Source organism: Myotis brandtii, unplaced genomic scaffold (genome assembly GCF_000412655.1).
Source record: "Myotis brandtii unplaced genomic scaffold, ASM41265v1 scaffold1160, whole genome shotgun sequence".
In the NCBI taxonomy this organism is placed as follows: domain Eukaryota; kingdom Metazoa; phylum Chordata; class Mammalia; order Chiroptera; family Vespertilionidae; genus Myotis; species Myotis brandtii.
In genome coordinates this window covers 179,594-200,962 of record NW_005354011.1, presented here as the reverse complement: position 1 = coordinate 200,962, position 21,369 = coordinate 179,594, and the positions used below count along the sequence as shown (strand labels likewise).

General features: G+C 35.7%; 1 protein-coding gene across 1 annotated transcript in view; it reads right to left on the bottom strand.

Moving 5' to 3' along the window:
- The window catches only part of ZNF292 (zinc finger protein 292), a 47,409-nt gene extending 34,981 nt beyond the window's left edge, over positions 1 to 12,428 (bottom strand). Inside the window, exons 1-4 of the mRNA XM_014528480.1 lie at positions 12,391 to 12,428; positions 9,030 to 9,227; positions 8,758 to 8,836; positions 6,339 to 6,474 (exon numbers count right to left, since the gene is read on the bottom strand). Coding sequence (XP_014383966.1) covers positions 6,339 to 6,474; positions 8,758 to 8,836; positions 9,030 to 9,227; positions 12,391 to 12,428 — 451 coding nt within the window. The remainder of the gene's footprint in view (positions 1 to 6,338; positions 6,475 to 8,757; positions 8,837 to 9,029; positions 9,228 to 12,390) is intronic.
- Positions 12,429 to 21,369: the final 8,941 nt, after the last annotated feature.

Genomic DNA, 21,369 nt, shown 5'->3' with positions numbered 1-21,369 from the left:
CACATCGATTGGCTGCCTCTTGCATGCCCCCTGACAGGGAACTGAACCAGGGACCTCTCAGTTTAAGGGTCAATGCTCAACCACTGACCCACACCAACTGGGCAGGTACAGCAGCTTTTCAAGAGAGTTTAGTAGTTTCTTAAAAAACAAAACATAGTCTTACCATATGATCTAGCAATCATACTCCTAGATATTTAACCCAATCAATGTGAAAACTTACGTCCATATAAAAATCTGCATGCAACTGTTTACAGCTTTATTCAACCACCAAAAACTGGTAGTAAACAAGATGTCCTTTCCTAGGTGAACTGATAAACTGCGATACATTCATACAATGGAATATTATTCAGCAATAAAAAGGAATGTGCTATTAAGCCAAAGACATAGATGAATGTTAAATGCATATTACTAAGTGAAAGAAACTAGACCAAAAAGGCTTTAATTATGACAGTCTCAAAGAAAAGATGGTGAACAGGTCAGGAACTGTCAGGTGTCCAGGAGAAAGCTAAGTAAGCGAAGCAGTTGATTTTCTTAGAGCAGTGAAACTATTCTGTATGATACTGTAATGGTGAATACATGACACCACATGTTTGTCAAAACCCATAGAATTTTATAGCATAGAGGGAATCCTAAGGAATGGAAATTTTAAAAAAATTATTTAGGAGGTTTGGGGAGCCCAGGATAGAATGTAAAATACGTCAAAAGAATCTAATTGTATTACAAATGTTATGAAAGAATTTCCCTGAAAGAGGTGGGGGAAAAAGGTTCTTATTCTTACCTAACTTTGGATAGGTGAACTCTCTAAAACGGTAAAAGAAAGTGTATGTAGCAAAACTGATTAAGTATATGGATGGTCAATGGGAGAAAAAGACAATCTGAAAAGACCACATACTGTATGATTCCAATTATATAACACTTTGTTGAAGTGAAGGTTATAGGGTAAGCAAGAGGAGGATGCTAGAATGATTAATGTGGTATGGATTACAGTTAGAGACATCAGTATATAGATATGGCTAGTTACACATAGAAATTTATAGATATGTGTACATACACAGATTAGTATACCAACATGTTTTCTTGCCTTGTCTACTGAGAGGTCCTAGAAACAAGTTCATCCCAGTATTAATGAGAACACCCAGTTACCAGGTTTTGGTATCTAATACTATTCTCAATAAAAGAAACTAGGGTTTCTTGGAGAAACTGCTGATTTTAGAACTGGGACAGGAAATATGTAAGATAAGCCTGAAGCATCTTGTAGTGCCAGAAAGCAAGGATGTATGCAAACAAAAAATATAACTCATAATGATGGGGCTATGTCAAAGGGGCACAGAAGTTAACTCAGAGTTCCCAATGGCCAAAGCTGGAACAATTGGAGCAACAAAATAAAGTAGTACTGGATTATGACCAAGTATAATAAGTATCCAAAGAATCCTCATGAATATAAATGACTAAGTAAATAAATGGAGACAAAAAGACAAATCTCCTGTGTAGAATTCCAAATAATCTCTGTAGATATTGCTCCCCACCCCCTCAAGGCAATGGAACTTAATTCTCTGCCTTTTAAGTGTGGGCTGCATATAGTAACCTCCTTTCAAAGAGGACAGCATAGAAAGGGGGGGAGGGAATAGTAACTTCATAGTGGAAAACCTGACAAATATACTATCTACGCCAGGTGATCAAGTTTAACATCAACAGTCAAAAGTAATATGGACAGTATGCATCCTAGATATAATGTAGTGACAATGGCACTTTACCTCTGTGATCTTCCTCCCCCAAACCCACAAGCCCAGTTCTAATCACGAGAGCAACATCAGACAAATCCCAATTGAGGGACATTCTACAAAATACCTGACCAGTATTCCTCAAAACTGTCAAGGTCATCAAAAACAAGGAAAGTCTGAAAAACTGTCACAGCCAAGAGCAGCCTAAGGAGACATGATGACTAAATGTAATGTGGAATCCTGGATGGGATCCTAGAACAGAAAAGGGACAATAGGTAAAAACTAAGGAAATCTGAATGAAGTATGGACTGTTAATAATAAAGTATCAAATATCAATTTATTGTGACAAATATATCATAATAAGATATTAATAGAAAAATGGTTGTGGGAACTCTTTATAATTTTTCTATAAATCTAAAATAAATAAAAAGTTCATTTAAAAATAATAAATTAGATCAGACTAACCTCAATGTTAAACAGTCTAACTTGACAGAACTTAGCCAAATAGTTTTCATCAAATCCTTATAGACCAAAATGAGAAGCATGGGACAGACATAAGAAAAAATAGTTGTGTTTGATGAAGCAATAATAAAAAAATATTGATTAAAGGACTGAAGGCAAGGATGATTTCTGTAAGTATCACAGGGACTAGGTATTCTGGATATGATCTTTTCATGATTATTATCAAGGACTTGGATGCTAACAGAATATACACTAATAAGTCTGCTAATTAGAGGAAACTGAAAAGGATTCTGAATAACAAATCAAGATTTAAAAGGATTTTGACAAGTTACAGAGACAGAATAAACCTTATTAAAGAGTGAAATTAAAGAGAGAAAAAAGTAATACCCTATGTGCCAAAAGACAAAGTATAAAAATGTAAAGAATTTAAAATAGTAGCATTCACTTTAAATGTGTGTGTGTGTGTGTGTATGTATGTATATATATATATATACATATATATATACATATATATGGTTTTAGTGACCTCGATGAGTTTTGATAAAGATATGGCTACCCCAAAAGACAATGTCATCTTAAGTCATACTAAGTATAAATTATTAGGATGACGGAGAGAGAGTACCAATGGCAGCTCATATTTAGGGTACACATCAAGTTCTGAGAATTACACGTTAATGAGACCACCAACAAAATCTACTCAAAAATTAGGTATCATGATTATAGATTTAAAAGCATGCCACACTAGGAAGGCTTTTAGTCTACAAAAGAAAAGATGACTAAGTGTTGACATGATGGCAATCTTTAAATATCTCAATCGATATGGTGCAAAAAGAGGGACTTACACTCTTGTTCAGTATGGCTTTAGAGGTAACACTAGATCCAAAAGATGTAAACTCTAAGAATATAGTTTTCACAATGACTATTTTCTAATAGAGGGCTAAGAATGGACTGAACTACACAGTTACCATTCTCTAGAAATATTCAAGCAAAGGCCAATGTATTTATCAGTAATGTTTTAGAAGGGAGCAAAAATTGAGTTAAAAAAAATGAGTATTCAGTTGGTCTTTCCAATCCCAAGATTATGATTAAAGAAAAGTACAAGTAATATGTAAGCCTAAAGTTCCTGTGATATTCAAAGGCCATCTACTTGAATTATGTTGGTCTAGTAATTAGAGTTACCTTATTCTAGGAGGCTAACATCTTAAAATGAAACCAGCATTTTAAATTTTGAGTCATGCCCACCCCCAATCCCAAAAAGATTTCTTGGTTTAGCTACATTTTAGTAGGTCTAAAATCAGTAAAAAATTTTTGACAAAAAATAGGTATAATTTTGATTAATTCACACCTGATGGCTATTGCTGTGTTGGCTTTTGTAATTTTTTAATTTGACCATCTAAGGGAAAAGAAGTCAGTGCCCCTGACTAAATAGTCAGGTAGTGCATGTTTTAAAAGTTCTTGCAGCACAGTGGTGTGCCTCTTGTGGCATACCAGGGTGCCACAGCACACCAGTTGAAAATCACTGAAATACTATATCAAAACTCAAAGACTTCACTATAAACTAATGAGCTATATCTACTGACATGTACTTCTTAATCTCTGAGCTCTAGCTCCTCTCTTCAAAGCTGCTATAGGTTAGATTAAGTTAAACCAAGGGGCTGAATATCTATAATAATAAAAGCATAACATGCTAATTAGACCAGACATCCTTCCAACGACCTTCTGGACAAAGCCGGGACTGTGAAGGAAGCCCAGGTCCTGGGTGCTGGAGAGAAGCCCGGGTCCTGGGTGCCAGAGGGAAGCCAGTGCTGGCAGCTGGGGGAAGGAAGGCCTACTTTTGCACAAATTTTGTGCATTGGGCCTCTAGTATAATATAAAAAGCTAAAAGTTCCTTTTGAACCATCAAATTTGAAAATGTAAATAAATTAGCATGTGTGTGTAAAATGTTAGTTCCTTCAACTTTTTCAAAGGAGGAAATGAATAATTTGTGTAATTATACATAAAATAACTCCCACCAAAGAAGCATTCTAAATAACAGAGAACAAAGTAAAGATTATGGCTGCAAAATTCCTTAATCATATATTTCTTTGGTTGCTTCATGAGTTGTATGAAAGTCTGGCTATCTACAATCCATCTGCTATTGTAGAAACTCCTCTTGGTTGCACAATCCAAATTATCCCAGTGGCTATATCAGGTGAAGACCAAGAAATAAAGCAGCACAGAGATGGGCAGACATTTGTTAACAGAAACAACATTGGGCACATTTAAACAGGAAGTGGAGCGCACTTTCTTTTAAAATAAATTTTAAATCTCTGCTAAGGTGAAAGTTTCATTTTCCTACTTTAGCATAATGTGTGAGTTTGGCAAAAATGCTCTTCAGGAAAAAAAAGGAGTTAATTCCTTTTTTATTAATCCCCACCTGAGGGTATGATTTTATTGATATTTTAGAAAGGGAGGAGAAAGGGAAGGAGGGCAAGGAAAGGTGGTAGGGAGAAAGAGAGAGAGAACATTGTTTGCTTCCCATATGTGCCCCGACCAGGAATTGAACCCGTAACCTTTCGGTGCATGGGACAACGCTCCAACCAACTGAGCCACCTGGCCAGGGCAAGGAGTTAATTCTTTATTTAAACTAGATGAAATTTTATTTTATTAAGTTAGGTTCAACAGGGCATATTATAAAAAGAAGAGAAGTTAAAGATCTCATTTCAATTCCTGCTTTTGCCTCATATCACTGGCAAGTGATACAGAAAATACAAGTAATCTTTCTGAGCCTCCACTTTCTGATCTGTAAAACAGAATAAAGAGCCTACCTTTTTCATAGGATCATTGTGAAGGTTAAATGAAACCTTGCATATTAAAGGACATTTAAAACTGTTAAAAACTATACAATGTAATTTGATATTAATATATTACATCCAATATTTTTAAAAGTTGAGAACATTAGAAAATACAATTTCATTATAGCAAAAAAAACCCAACATAGTGTTATTAATATAATGGAAAGAAAAGTAATATGCCAAAGGCAAAACAAAACAAAACACTAAGATTCCCAACTTTTAAATGTTCTTATTATTTTAAATAATGAGTGTCTATTCTTTATTTCTCTAAGGTATGGAGAACACTGCAGCTAATCTGTGGATATCCACAAAGGAAGGGGGTACTAAAAATAAACTTCTTATGAAAATTTAAAAAACAGATAACATTGCTATAAACTATCAGAAAAGCAATGGAGCAATGGTAAGAAGGGAGGCCATGTAGGAACAACCAGCTTGAAGAGAAGTTTGGAGATTAGCAGGGAAGCCTTTCAGTAAATATCAAAGTATCAGAAGTGTTCAGAAGCAATGGGCTATTTATACTCCCTTCTCAGAGCCTTCATAATTTGCTATCATATTGCAAAATACTTAGACTCTGCAATCAATCAACAGGAAAAGCTGCAATAAACAATGGAAGCAGCTTATTTAATTTTCTAATTTAATACCTTGGGAAAGATTAGAGTGAAAGCTGGGCACTTTCCAAAATAATCTCAAGTACTAAAGACAACAACTGTGCCCTTCTTTGTGATATATACAATTTTTGTACTCTGAACATTGTTATGCATATTAGTGATTTAGCCATCTACTTCCAACCGGATACCAGCCAGTCTGAGTTTAACTGGAGTCTTTATTGCCGAACTCATACAATAACAACTAAATTGGATAAAATAAGACTGAGCAATAAGCTGCTTGAGAAACAATACTAATCTTAGAGACAGAAGACTTGAAAGTTCTAGCACTAATTTTGTATTCTATTTTCAAGAAAATCATTTGACTACCCTATTTCAGCATCTCCATCTGTCAAGTAAGTTAGATATTAAATATAAGCCAGATTGCCACCTATCAGGATGTTATAAAAGAAATACCTCTGTTAAAGAGATGTTGGGGGGGAAAAAATTAGTTTCTCTGTAATGATATGATTGTAAAGTCCTATAAATACATCTTTCCCCCAAATAAAATAAAAATGAAGGGCCTCAACCATCTCAGATAAAATGTAATTAAATGATCCTTGTTTGGGATATCTTGAGATGAATTATATCAAAACAATTTTAAGTACTTAATTTTCTCTGGTCTAATGATTCTTTTTTCTCTTTTCTCGCTCTCTCTCTCTCTCTAGAAAATTTACCTTTATCCTTATCCAATGGTTCCTGGGAAAGAATAGTGCACAGTACCGGGTTTTTCCACACCCCAGTCTCTTGAGCTAGAGTAGCTAAAAAATGCAATTCACAGCTGCCATTCTCCATCAGCTTTTCATGAGCTACCTATAAATATTAAATAAACATCCAAAGAATTACAACAGATTTTTAAAAGCAAGCTTATCAGGCTTTAAATATAATACTAAACTTTTGAAAAATAAGACTTTTATCTTCAAATTCTCATGCCACATTACAAAGTGCTAAATTCCTTTACTTTTGACTTTTAAAGTCAAATCTCAAGGATAAGCATTATATTATTATAAATTTTAAATAAAAACAATGTATTTTTATAAATAAGTCCATATTAATTTTTCTCCAAAATCTAAACCAGGAAGAGCAAGGTTATTTCTCAAGGAAGTTATCAAAATACCCATAGCGTAAAAGACCTTACACATTTACATCCCGTGTTAGTAAAAAAATTTTCAAAAACTTCTACCATTAATAAATGACAGACCTGCATCAAGGCCTAAGTGACAACTTACACATATTCCAATAAGAGACATATGAAAGCAAACCAACTAAATAAATGCATGATTTTTCATTTATTTACTACATAGCCTTGGCAAAATCCTATTAAAGCTGACACGAACCTTACTTATTAGTTTTTCCAAACGTTCATGCAGTTGGCATATTCTATAGACCACCAAAGATCAATAATTTTTATTCAATTCAAAACTGTTTACTGAGAATTTCTATGGAGAAAGTACTAGGGAAGAGAACAACTAGTCCCGGTGTTTATGGGGCTTATCTTCTAGTCGGGTAAAAAATATTTAAACAGTTGACACACAGGTAAAATGAAACAAATGCTGTTAAGTAGATATAAAATAACCCCGAGGAAACTCTAAAATAAGAGAAAAGTGTCATGGAAACTTAAAACTGCATGCTATGTTTATACAAAACAGCTATTCCTCAACACCATAAAACTTTCCCACTGCAACAATTTCAAGTGCTTTTAAAATTTTTCTTTGAGCAACTGCTGAAAATACTATAGAGGGATTTAAAGAGTTATTTCCTTTGCATTAACTCACATAAAAAAGTATCAATTAGTGCTATTGTTTTAAAAAGGAAAGTTCAGAAGTTTATCTTATGCTGACAAAAAAAAATTAAGTAGCATGAGGGATTCAGTAGTATATTTGTATATAAACAACTTATTTAATTCTGTGTAGAGTGTATCTGAATGCCAAACAATGAAAAGTTCTGAATTATTTACCTAAAAATAAACACATTAGGAAAAAAATCCTAAGACACAAGGAATGATATGCTGAAGCAGAAACTGCATGATCAAAAGTTAGTTGCAATGTGACAAACAGGACAAGACACTTTCATTTCAACAAACACTTTTTAAGTATCTATTATGTATAAGACATAATAGAATCCAAAGGTATTAAGATATGAATCCTACCTTCAAGAATTCTGCACTTGATAGAGTTTAATGTTTAATATTAAATAGGAAAATTGATTTCTCTAACTATATTTCACATGCTTCTAAAATTTGAGATTAATCCTCTTTAATACATCTACTACAGAAAAACATAAGGCCAAAGGATATTTTAAGAACTGTGGCTAGAGAAAAAGACAACTATATTTTTGAAAACTAGCTAGCAGGAACATCTCTTTTATCCAATTGATCAAAATTTACTTGAAGCTATAATATATCCAGCACAATCCAGTGCCTGAAACAAAGTTTAATGTTCTTGAAAATGCTCCAAAATAACTAAGTGTAAAATTGTGTAGTACTCATTTAAGTAGAATAAAAACCACTAAATAAAAGAAATAAAAAGCATGTGTTTTCAGCTCTAGGAAAAAAAAAAAAGCATGTGCTTTGGAATGAAAAACCTGGGTTCAAATAACTACTCTGTGATATTAGCTGCATAAGTATGAGAAAATAAGTATTTTAGAGTATGAGCCTCAGTTTTCTCACCTTTAAAATGGGAAAAAACATACCTACCCCCACAAAGTTTTCATAAGACTTAAGTGAGAGACAAAAAAAAGTGAGATATGTTACATTCTTATTAAGTGTATTGCAGATTTTCAATATTAGTTAAACTGTTCCTTAATACAAATGAGGACATTTTCTTTTGTGTTCCCTTACTACTCTGACAAAGTCCTTTAGTTACCTGATCTTAAAGAACAGTGTATTATTCAACCAAACTACCTAAATGTGTAAATTCACTTAGGAAACATTTATTGAGCATCTACTATATGCAAAACACTAGTGTTAATAACAATAACAAGAGCAATTAAAATTTGTCGTTAGGTGTTTTAAAGTTTAACCCAATAATTTACTAAGAACAAAGAAAACTAACTTAAAATGTACCTATATTAAACCTAACAGGTAAATATTCTCACCTGCACCAGTGTCTGAAATTGTTCCCATTGTTTATCTGATAACTCAACAGGCAGACACAGTAGAAGTTCAACACAGCTTCTAAAACACAAAAAAAATTGGTAAAGATATATATAATTATTAAAATTTGAAGTAAAATAAAATGAATTCTAACATTATCAGTAGACATCCCATAACTAATCCATTTAAATTTAAATTATCATAAGAGCTAAGATATAAAAGTAAAACAAAAAAAAGCTAAACCTAATTTTAATTTACTCAAAGGTCTACTCACAATGCCAAGCGTTCCAGAACCAATGCTACATTTTCACATTCAGAGGTAAGATAAGGTCGGGCTTTAACATAACTTTGGATGGCCACTGTGTATACCTCCAGCAAAGGTAAGGGATCTTCTGAAGTTTTCCATTTCTCTGCATATTCAAGGAGTGTCTGTTTTGGAAGGAATAATAAAAAGTATACAATGTAAATCAAACTACACACTGACTAATCAACTATTTTTCTTTCCTCCCTGAGAAATGTTAAAAATAATTTTTTATTTATAAAAACAAAAATTAGTTTATACTGGTTAAAATATTCAAAGTTATAAAACCATAGTCTTACTTCCAGTTCTCTTTAGGGGGGGAAAAAGAGTGTTAATTCATCCAACAATACATCATTTCATAAAGGCTGGTGTTAAATAGTGTAAGCATTATCTCTTTTCTACCCTAGTCAAAATGCCAGCTTTCACTCAAAATTTCTAAGATTTAAGTTATTTTAAATAGAAGACATCTGGGCAAGTAATACTAGACCAGACATGCAGTGAAGAATTTAAGAGTATTTGTTTTCTATTTTTTTGTATAAGGAGTATAAAATTCAACACATAATAAATGAATCACATATAGTCACAAAAAACATGTAATTTTTCAGTTAATAAAAAATTATAGCACATACCATTACTGTCTTTTATGACAAGTTTTAACATTTAAAAAATCATCTAAAGACCTTCAACAAATGTAATCAATATTAAAGACTAATTACAAGGTCAAGTGATTTTTGTAATGAAGTACTTATTTATTAAATTAAAAGCAACCCTCATTCCTTAATGAAGTACATATTTCAAATTCACCTTGTCAGAATTATCAAAAAGATAAACAGCACTTTCATGCTGTTTATCTACAGAATAAAGAGATGGAAGAAACTGCTACAGTAGTTAAATACCCACATGTTAAGATAACTACTAAAATCACGAATTACTAAAAACTATCTAAAAGATTCTAGAATTATGCTAAATGAAGTAGGGCTCTAATTAAATGTGTTTTTTCAAATATAAGACTGCCACAATTGGTCCTCTTCACACTTCATGGTTTAAGACTCATCTCATCACATGTGAAAATTCAGATGTCATTTCCCAGAAAGGATGTTATCTTGAAGGAAACTCCACAAGGGCTTGTGTCCTCTGGCATACAGAAGCAACTTAAAAAACCCCAAAAAAACAACTGTAGGTAGCTAGGAAGGAAGAAGAGACAGCAGGAAGGAAAGAAAGAGGAAATGAACATTCAAAAGAAAACACATACTGCCTTATCCTGTCTCTATTAACCTCTAAGTAGCAGAAGTAGTAAGTGATCACAGAGAATAAGGAAGAAAGAAAGGAAGAACAGAAAAGGTAATCTGGCAAATGAAAGGGCAACACAATAGCCCTAGCCAGTTTGGCTCAGTGGATAGGGTTGGCCTGCAGACCAACGAGTCTTGGGTTCAACTCCAGTCAAGGGCAAGCACTTTGGTTGCAGGCTCCTCTCTGGCCCGGGCCCTGGCCTGGCCTCATGCAGGAGGCAACAAATCAATGTGTTTATCATTCATTGATATTTTCTCTGTTTTTCCCCCTCTCTCTTCCACTCTCTAAAAATCAATGGAAAAATATCCTTGAGTGAGGATTCAAAAAAATAATAAATTTTTAAAAAGGGGGCAATATAATAAAAACTCACTTTCTGCATAATCATATATTCACAGACCCCAACCCCTCCAAGTTGGACAAAAGTGCAGGTAACCTGAAGACCCAGTTCTTACAATTGGCATCTGAAGTTAGGGCCACCTTGTGGTACTAAGCCCTTTAACCTGTGGAGTCTGACACTAACTCCAGCTAGTGTCAGAATTGGATTGAATTGTAGGACACCTACTATTTGGTGTCAGAAGTCAAAACAATCTCTCAACAGGACTTACAAAATCTAAACAAAACTTGCCAAATGAATGGAAAAATCTGTATTCTGGGATTCTTCTGTGATTGCCCTCTACTTCTAGGAATAAAACTGAGTATGATGTTCTACATCTAAAAAATGTTACATGAGCCCTAGCCAGTTTTGCTCAGTGGTAGTGTCAGCCATGGACCAAAGGGCCTCGGGTTCAATTCCCAGTCAAGGGCAAGCACCTCAGTTGCAATTTGATCCCAGGTCTGGGTTGGAGCATGCAGGAGGCAATGAATTGATGTGTCTCTCTCACATCGATGTTTTTTTTGTCTCTCTCTGTCTCTCCCCCTCCCTTCCACTCTCTCTCACTCTAGAAAAAAAAAATAAAAATGGAAAAGTACCCTCCGGGTTAGGATTAACAACAACAAAAAAGCAAATATCTGCCTAACTGCATAAAGCTATGAGAATTGATATTCATAACCAGCAAGTATACTGATAGTAGAGCTTACCTAGTTTTTCAAAACAGCAAGATCAGTAGAACCACTGTGAAAATGGAAGCACCCCAAACATGACTGGTTAATAAATTATGCTTTCCTCAATTAAAAGAGTTACTTATTGCCCTAGCCAGTGTAGTTCAGTTGGTTGGACTGTTGTCCTGTACACCAAAGGGGGGAAGATTCGATCCCCAGTTGGGGTGCATGCAAGAGGCGACCGATAAGTGTTTCTCTCTCACATCGATGTTTCAAAACAGTAAGAGAGTTACAGTGGGGCCTTGACTTACGAGTTTAATTCGTTTCGAGACCGAGCTCGTTAAGGAGCTCGTTAACTCAAATTACTCTATCAACTCAATGCAAAAAATCGGCCGAGAGACAGCTGGTATCTCAAAAAACTCGTTAGTCGGGACACTCATAAGTCAAGGCCCCACTGTACTTATTTGTACCTACTGCCTTAATCTATATAAGGGCTTTCAGGTGGGAATCCCACGATGCTCAGACTCATTCCTTTCACAGAATTATAAAGATCATTTAATTCTGTTTTAGAGAGGAGTAATTAAAAGGTCCAGTGACCTGCACTATATTAATACAATTGGTAATTAGCAAAGCCAGGCAGTCTCACTCTCTGTGAAACATTCTGTCCATTGGCCAACAGATACTGACTGTGGTAATGTAACAGAACTATAAATATGCAGAATTACTTTACAATTACAAAGTGCCTTTTACCTATATTATTTCAATTATTCCTTATAACTCCATGAGGTTAAATACTTTTTATCCTATTTGCCAGCCACAATAGAATTAAGTAACTTGACTTCTTTATCTGTTAAGATTATTTTAGCTAAAAGAAAATGCAACTCAAAACATTGTAACAATAAGAAAGGTTTATCATATGACCAACCTATGTCTTCACTCTTCCATTGTCAGATGATGCCCCCACCTAACACCCAGGTGTGTCTAGAGAGTGAAACAAGCTTCTTACCCAGGGTCAGCAATAACCGGAAGAAAAGATGAGGCCATCTTTTCATGTGCCTCTGTTTTAGGAACAAGGAAACCTTTTCCAGAATACCCCCAACCCAATTCCCATTAGTATATTTCTCAGCAGGTCTCAATGGCCAGAATTACATCACATACCTATATCAAAAAGTCACACAGCCATACTGGAATCCCATGGCTGACTTTTTTTTTTTAAATCCTCATCTGAGGATATGTTTTTATTGCTTTAAAAAATTCTTTTTAATTATTTTTTTTGGGGGGTGACACTGGTCAACATGAACATATAGGTTTCAGGTGTGGGTTTCTGATCTGTACATTGCACCATGTGCCCACCACCCAAAGTCAAAACTTTTCCTGTCACCATATATCAGGACCCTCTTCCCGATTTTTTTTTTTTTAAGAGAGAGACAGACACATCAAGGTGAGAAACATCAATCAGTTGCCTCCCATACTTGCCTGACCAGGGGACTGAATCTGCACCCTAGGTATGTGCCCTGACTGGGTATCGAACCTGCAACCTTTTGGTGTACTTGACGACACTCTAACCAAGTGAGTCACCCAGTCAGGGCAGTAATATGCTTCTTTTAAAAATGGACAAACTGGAGCATAAACAGGTTAAAGTAATAAGCCCCAAGATCACAGAGCTATTTAAGAGACAGAGAGAAGATTCAAACCCTACCTTTCTGGACAAATGGAAATTTGATTCATAGCCAAAATCATAAATCTGAAAACTTATCACATAAGAGTCTTCTTCTGTGTGGTCTCACAGGGCAAACCAGGAGCTCTAGGTCAAAGTGTGAAGAAGAGACATTTCTGCTTTCCATGAGGCAGAAACATCAAACAATTAGAGTTAACCAAAAATAGAACAGGTTAGCCTCCTGGGACAGGAGGACCCAGAACTGAAGTTATTTAAGAAGGAGCAAGATGATTCTGAGTTCAGAAAACTGTATAGGAGTCATATTTTGGAGCCACATTCCTTCATACCAGAAGAAACTACACCAGTGTGTAATGTGAAGGGGGCGGCTAGCTCATACAGGTTTTGACTGATGTATACATTGCTTAAAAATGATTCTAATTAGTTTGATAATATTTAAAAAGAATAAATTTCACATAAACCTTAGATTTCTAACTTTTCTATTTTTAAAATTTTGGAAAATTAGGCAACTCATATTCTGGCATGACAACTAATGGCTGGAGCTGAGTCATAGATGAGCCAAGCACCCTGACTGAAACCAGGCATGGACTGTCTGGCTGCTAAAAGCCTCAACAAGCTGGCTCTCTCTTTAAGGAACCTATAGGACCCCTAACAAGATATTTGTGGTTACACCCTCTATTCTATAGTGTGTATTATGGACAGGCCTGAGATAGGAGAAATACTAACTAAAAAAAAGGTTAAAGGATCATGCTCTAAGGCAGTGGTTCTCAACCTTCCTAATGCCGCGACCCTTTAATAACAGTTTCTCATGTTGTGGTGACCCCCAACCATAAAATTATTTTCATTGCTACTTCATAACTGTAATTTTGCTACTGTTATGAATAGTAATGTAAATATCTGATATGCAGGATGTATTTTCATTGTTACAAATTGAACATAATTAAAGCATAGTGATTAATCACAAAAACAATATGTAATTATATATGTGTTTTCCGATGGTCTTAGACGATCCCTGTGAAAGGGTTGTTCGACCCCAACGGGGTCACGACCCACAGGTTGAGAACCGCTGCTCTGAGGCGCTCTCCAACATAGTGTTTCTCAACCTCTTCTTCATTATCATCCGCTCCCAAGGAGCCTTTTAACTTCTTTTTCCTAACTGTCCCCCATCCCCAATGACATGTAATACTACAGATACATTATACTGTATCTGTTTATAGGACATGTATATATATCCTATATAATAAAAGCCCAGCAACAATAATGACCAGAACGACTGCTTGACCAGTCTCTATGAGGTGCATTGGCCACCTCTTGGTTCCTCCCCCCGACCCCTGGACCGCAGGCTCCGATTGCAGCATGGCGAACAGGGAACCATGGGGTGGGTGGTGGCGGGGCAAGACTGGGGACTGGCAAGCAGGTAGAACGGCTGACCTCTTGGTCCCTCCCCCCAGCCTTCGATCTATCGGTGGCGGCGGTGGGGCAGGACTGGGAACTGGTGAATGGGCAGAAGATGGCCCTGATCGCAGGCTAGACCTAGGGATTTCCTGCACTGGGCCTCTAGTATAAACATAAAAACAGTGGAGTGTTGAATGTGTTTATATTGTTAAACTCATGTTTTAGTTCCAATTTATATACAGGATTCCCTAGAAGTTCTCAACAGTTTTGGTCTTGTGACCCTTTATTCTCTTAAATATTACTGAGAATCACAAAGAGTTTTTGTTTATGTAGTTTACAACTATTGATAGTCATATTAGAAATGAAAACTCAGATTTTTAAAGTACTTATAAATGGAATTAAAATAACAATAAAATCATCATGTTACTATAAATAAGGCATTTTTAATGAAAATAAACATTTCCAAAAAATTAAAACAGTGGCATTGTTTTACATTTTTCAGATCTCTTCAGTGTTTGACTTACTAGAAAAGAGCAGAAATCATATATATTTCTGCATTTAATCTGTTGCTATATCATATGTCGAGTAACCTCTGACACATTCCATTGTACATGTGCTAAAGAAGAAAAATATCTTATAGGTTTGGCCTTTTGGACCGCCTGAATTTTTGGTGAATGAGTACTACTCTTTAAACTTTCAAAGTTATTAAAATTTATTTTAAGGTTTCTGTGGAAAAATTAGACACACACATTTTGCACCTTGCTCTCTCCAAGCTTTACTAAAACTAATTTTTTAAAAGCGGCATAAACTGAACCAAGAAAATAGTAATGGAGGAAAAAGAAACAAAATTTTAAACAATGGAAAGTACATGAAGATTGGCACTCTAAGTAAGCTTTACAGGAAGATACTAACTCTGTAGAAATCACCAAAGGGCTCAAGAATTGAGAGCACTAGGTGCCTCTGAAAATGGGGGTAAGAATGAGGATTGGCTGGAAGTCTATTTTAGCAGTTAAGCCTCCCTGATTTCCTCATCTCTCTCAACAGCTTGGTCACATAAACTAGCCACTACTCCTCTCTATCCCCAGCAGAAGTTTATTCTGTACATTTTTTTTAATACACAATTGAGGGGAGGTATCTTACCTTTAACAGGGCAGTAAGTAATCTTCACATACTGTCTATATAGAGACAGCGCCCTTTCTCAACTCTTCTCCCCCAGATCATGGCCAGAACCTCCAGAGTCCTTAGCCGAGTCCTTCTCTGGGAACTCACGAGAAAAGACTCACAGAGATATTCTGACACCAGGTCTTACCCAGGAAAAAAACCAGCTAAGTCCCCTTATTGTGAAGACTATAATAACTCATGAGCTTGTACCTCTCAATCAGTTTTTAGTAAGTATACCTTTAAATGTGGATGGCTGAGGACGGCTAGACATTTGAGGAAAGTATCTAATAGGTGAGAGAGCAAAATAAACAGTAAAAAATAAATTTAAAAAAGGAAAAGAAAGTTGGGAATGAGCAGAAACTATTCAAGAAGACAAAATTCCAAGAAACTATCATTAATATCCTCAGAAGTGACAGAATGTATTAGACCTAAGATTTGGAAACAGCCTAAGTGCCCTTCAGCAGATGAGTGGATTAAAAACGGTGGTACATCTACACAATGGAATACTACACTGCTGTAAAAAAGAAAGAACTCTTACCATTTGCAACAGCATGGATGGACCAGGAGAGCATTATGCTAAGCGAAATAAGCCAGTCAGAGAAAGATAAATATCACTTGATCTCACTCATTTGTGGAATATAACGAACAACATAAACCGATGAACAAAAATAGATCCAGAGACATAGAAGCATCGAACAGATCATCAAACCTCAGAGGGAAGGAAAGGGAAGGGGTAAGAGATCAACCAAACTTGTATCTATGCATATAAGCATGACTGATGGACACAGACAATAGGGGGGTGGGGGCATGTGCTGGGGGCAGGAGCAGGCGGGAAGAAGTCAATGGGGGGAAAAGGAGACATATATAAAACTTTCAAAAATAAAGAATTAAAAAAGCCACACAATTGTAGATTCAATTCCCAGTCAGGGCACATACTTAGGATGCAGATTTGATCCCCCAGTTGGTAGGGGTATGTACGAGAGGCAACCAATCAATATTCTCTCTCTCCCCGTCCTTTACTCTCTCTCTCTCTAAAATCAATTAAAAACACACAAACATATCCTCGAGGATTTAAAAAAAAGAGTCCTTATCTAAAAATAATTAATGAGATATCATCTCACACCTGTTGAAATGGCTATTATAAAAAAGACAAGAGAAAACACAGACATATAGATCAATGGAAACAGAACAGAGACCCCAGAAATAGACCCAAGCCATTATATTCAATTAATATTTGACAGAGGAGGCAAGAGCATACAATGGAGTCAAGATAGTTTCTTCAATAAATGGTGTTAGGGAAACTGAAAAGATACATACCAAAAAACGAAACTAGACCAACAACTTAAACCATACACAAGAATAAACTCAAAATGGATAAAAGACTTAAATGTAAGTAGTAAAACCATAAAAATCTTAGAAAAAACCATAGGTAGCAAAATATCAAACATATGTCATAGCAATATGTTTGTGGGTACATCTCCTAGGGCAAAGGAAACTAAGGAGAAAATAAACAAATGGGACTACATCAAAATAAAAAGCTTCTGCACAGCAAAAGAAACCATCAACAAAATGAAAAGGGAGTCAGTCCACAGTATGGGAGAACATATTTGGCAATGATACCTCTGATTAAGGTTTACTATCCAAAATATATAAGGAACTCATACAACTTAACAAACAGAAGACAAACAATCCAATTAAAAAACAGGCAAAGGACCTAAATAGACACTTCTCCAAAGGGGACATACATATGGCCAAGGGACATATGAAAAAATGCTCAAAGTCATTGACTATCAGAGAGATGCAAATTAAAACAACAATGAGGTATCAACTCACACCTGTCAGAATGGCTACTATCAACAAATGACAAGTGCTGGTGAGGATGTGGAGAAAAGGGAACCCTAGTACACTGCTGGTGGGAATGCAGCTATTACGGAAAACAGTATGGAGTTTCCTCAAAAAATTAAATATGGAACTGCCATTTGACCAGTGATCCTACTTCTAGGAATATATCCTAAAAAACCCGAAACACCAATTAGAAAGAATGTATGTACCCCTATGTTTATATAGCAGCGCAATTTACAATTGCTAAGATCTGGAAACAGCCCAAGTGCCCATCAGTAGATGAGTGGCAAAAAAAAACTGTGGTATATTTATACCATGGAATACAATGCAGCACTAAAAAAGAAGATTTCTTACCCTTTGAGACAGCATGGAGGGACCTAGAGAGTATTACGCTAAGTGAAATAAGCCAAATAAAGACAAGTATCACATGATCTCACTCATATGTGGAATCTAATGAACAAAATAAACTGATGAACAAAATAGATCCAGAGACTAGAAGAATGGGTGGGTGGGTGAAAACAGATCAACCAAAGAACTTGTATGCATATATATGCATAACCCATGGACACAGACAATAGAGTGGTGAAGACCTGGGGCGGGCTAGAAGGGGACGAAGGGGGACATATGTAATACTTTCAACAATAAAAATTTTTTTTTAAATCCCTCATTATTATGTTCATTTTCAAACTTGATATTTGGCTTTTTTACTTGAAAGAGAACGGAACTAAACTTTCTAAAATAATTAAAAGGATAATACAGCTGGCTATGTGTTAATCTACATTTAAAAATTTTTCTTACATAATGCAAAAAAGTTAAGTAAGAATATTGATATCCTAAAAACTAATTTTAAAATAACCTTTGGATATATACAATGTTTAAATATTTCTGGAAACTTAGAATATTGGTTTAAAATCTGTTGACAGCAGGTCCCAGTAGCTGGGGAGGCAGGAGGAGGAGCAGCAGCAGCCAGGCAGCCCAGCTTACAAACTTAGGGTACTCAGTGCATGGCTGGAAGGCTCCCTAGCCAGGATTCCAGGAGCAAGGCCAGCTCTGCCCAGAGGTCGGCAAAGGACTCCAAGAGGAGATCTGTGAGGTTTTTAACTAAAAACCTGCAAAAGTGGAAACAAAGCCAAAAAAGGCAGCAGGAAAGGACAAATCTGCAGACCAAAAAAAAAGTGCAAAACAAAAGGGGAAAGGGAAGCAAAGGGAAACCAGTCTAGTGGCTAACCAAAAAACTAAGGAAGCTACCTGCAGAAAACAGAGAAACTAAAAACGAGGAGAGTCCAGACTCTGATGAAGCAGGGGAGAAAGCCAAGTCTGATTAACATCATTTACCATGTCTTATCAGTGATCCCTGTCTCCCTTCTTATACAATCCAGAGAAATAGTTTTTTCAACTATTGTGTAAATACAAATTTTTAGTAGCTCTAGAGACCTTTTTTAGAAGGAAACTCCACTTCATCGCATTTTTAAAAAAATATATATTTGTTATTGTTTTCAGAGAAGAAGGGAGAGGGAGAGAGCAATAGAACCATCAATGATGAGAGAGAATCATTGATCAGCTGCCTCCTGCCCGTCTCCCAACTTGGGCATGAACCGTGAACTCCTGATTCATAGGTCGATACTCAACCACTGAGTCACACTGGCCGGGCTTCATTCCATTTTTAAAGTATAAATGCTTTTATTTTTTTCAAAGAGGTGAAATCATTTGCTGGATGCTAGTTGGTGCAACCAGAAAATAGTGGAATATTGAATATGGAGGCTCCAATTGTCTTGGGTATTAGCTTAACATTCCATAGATGGGGAGTTTTTATATCCGAGGCCTGGTGCACGAAATTCATGCACGGGTAGGGTCCCTAGGCCTGGCCAGCAATTAGGGACGGCCAGGGCCTTCCTTCGTTCTGTGCTGCCCCCTGGTGGTCAGCACACGTCATAGCAAGCAATTGGTCTCCCGGTTTAACTCCAGTGGGGACAATTTGCATATTAGACTTTTATATACATATATATAGAAGATAATACAAAGCATACTAAATGGCAATATGGAGTCAGTCATGCATTTACTATGTCTTTAACATTTAAAAGTACTTCTATTCCCATGTTTTTGGTAGAATTATTTCCTAAAGAAAATCACACTCCTTGATTTTGGCTCCCAATCAGAATTTTGTGCACTCTAACATCTTTGGGGTGGTAGTCTAGTTTTCCTAGTAACTTTGTTAATGTGCTGTGAAAGATTGAAAATTTGGTTATGTAGTGTATATAATATTAAACTATAAATTGATGGAACTTTGATATAACAGCCTATCAACAGTTAAAGATATTGATACTTGATATTCTATTAAGGAAAAGTTTGCCTCCAAATTTTAAGCTGGAAAGTCACTAGAACAACTGTTTAAGAAAGAATCACAACTACATGACTTTTTAGGTTTTGATGTGCACGATAAGAATTGTGTACAAATTGAAATGTCTGTGTACTTATCTTCAGAACAACCAATAAAATCTCAATTATGAAATAATTTGTGAAGCATACACACACACACACAAAAATCTGTCAGATCTCAGGATAAATGAAAGCATAGAGTTCTATAGAGTAATAGAAGACCAGGAAAATAGTAAGAGATTTCTACCTATTTGACAATGGATATCTTTACCTTAAAGAGCTCTCTAAAGAAGGTGTCAAAAAAACCTGAGTTGTTTTCTTCCCCTTACCATATTGGCCACTTGTACGCACACACCCCTTTCCAGATGCATTCAGAAGGCTACAATTTCCAGGGATGCAAATGAAGGAGGGAAGCATACAGACTGTGATGATATCATAAAGAACCAAAACTCACTCTAGGGGACAAGTTGTTTTTCATGTACTGTTTCTGGCAAACTACAGACTGACTACTCAAAATATCCAGAAATAAATTCCCTGACATGTTTTAATTGGCTCATGCAGTGTTCTAGGGTTTCCCCCCAACCAGATATTTTGAATTAGTTACCAACATTTCAAAATTGGGACATTACTCGTAAGAATCTGGACTTCTAGTTATTTCTTTAAAAAATCAGAAAATCTAGCAACACTAGGCCAGTTAAATCCCATCCCATGTAGCAGTAACAAGCAGGTAGGTAGCACTTGAGTAAATCCATAGGAGCTTTCTAGTTCCTCATTGCTCTTTTCCTATCCAAGTTTTTTTGTTACTTTACATTCCTGGGGTTTACAGACATTTAACATTGTCACTGCTGGCATAGGCAAAAACAATTAAGTAGTGAAAGTAGTTTTTAACCCAGGAGAACCAAACTACACTAAGTTATCAGTAAATTAGGTTCATCTAATAGCCCTTCAGCTAAAGATCTGGCTGTGGATAGGTCTATTTTTAAGTGGCCAGGCCTTGGAATGCAGAGATTTAATCAAGTGAGATATCGGACAAGATAATTTTTTAAAAAGTTCATGGATATTTATCATGACTGATCTGGAACGATAATCAACAGTACTTTTGATGTATTTAAGACAGAGAGGGCTGACAATTTTCTTAAGTAATCCCCCCCCTCAAGTTTTAGATTATTTTTACTAGGATTAGAAATTCAACACAATGTTACTTAATAATAATAATAATAATAATAATAATAATAATTTATTCGCTTACCTAATAACCAAGACAGACCAGGGTGATGATGGCACAACTGGAATTCTGAATTTACAAAACTATACATACCAAAGACTCTAGTCTTAACCTAACATCCACCCCATGAACCCTTGCTGCTAATGTAATAGGAGTAACTAAAAGAAAGTTTTGAGTTCAAGTTTTCAGAGAAACTATGAGTTCAGGAGTACAACCCTTTAAAAAGACTGCAGGCAGCAGCGACAGGGTGGCTTGTCTTTTAAACACTCTTCTATTCCAAATTATCCTTCTTCAAATTACCTCTATTTTCC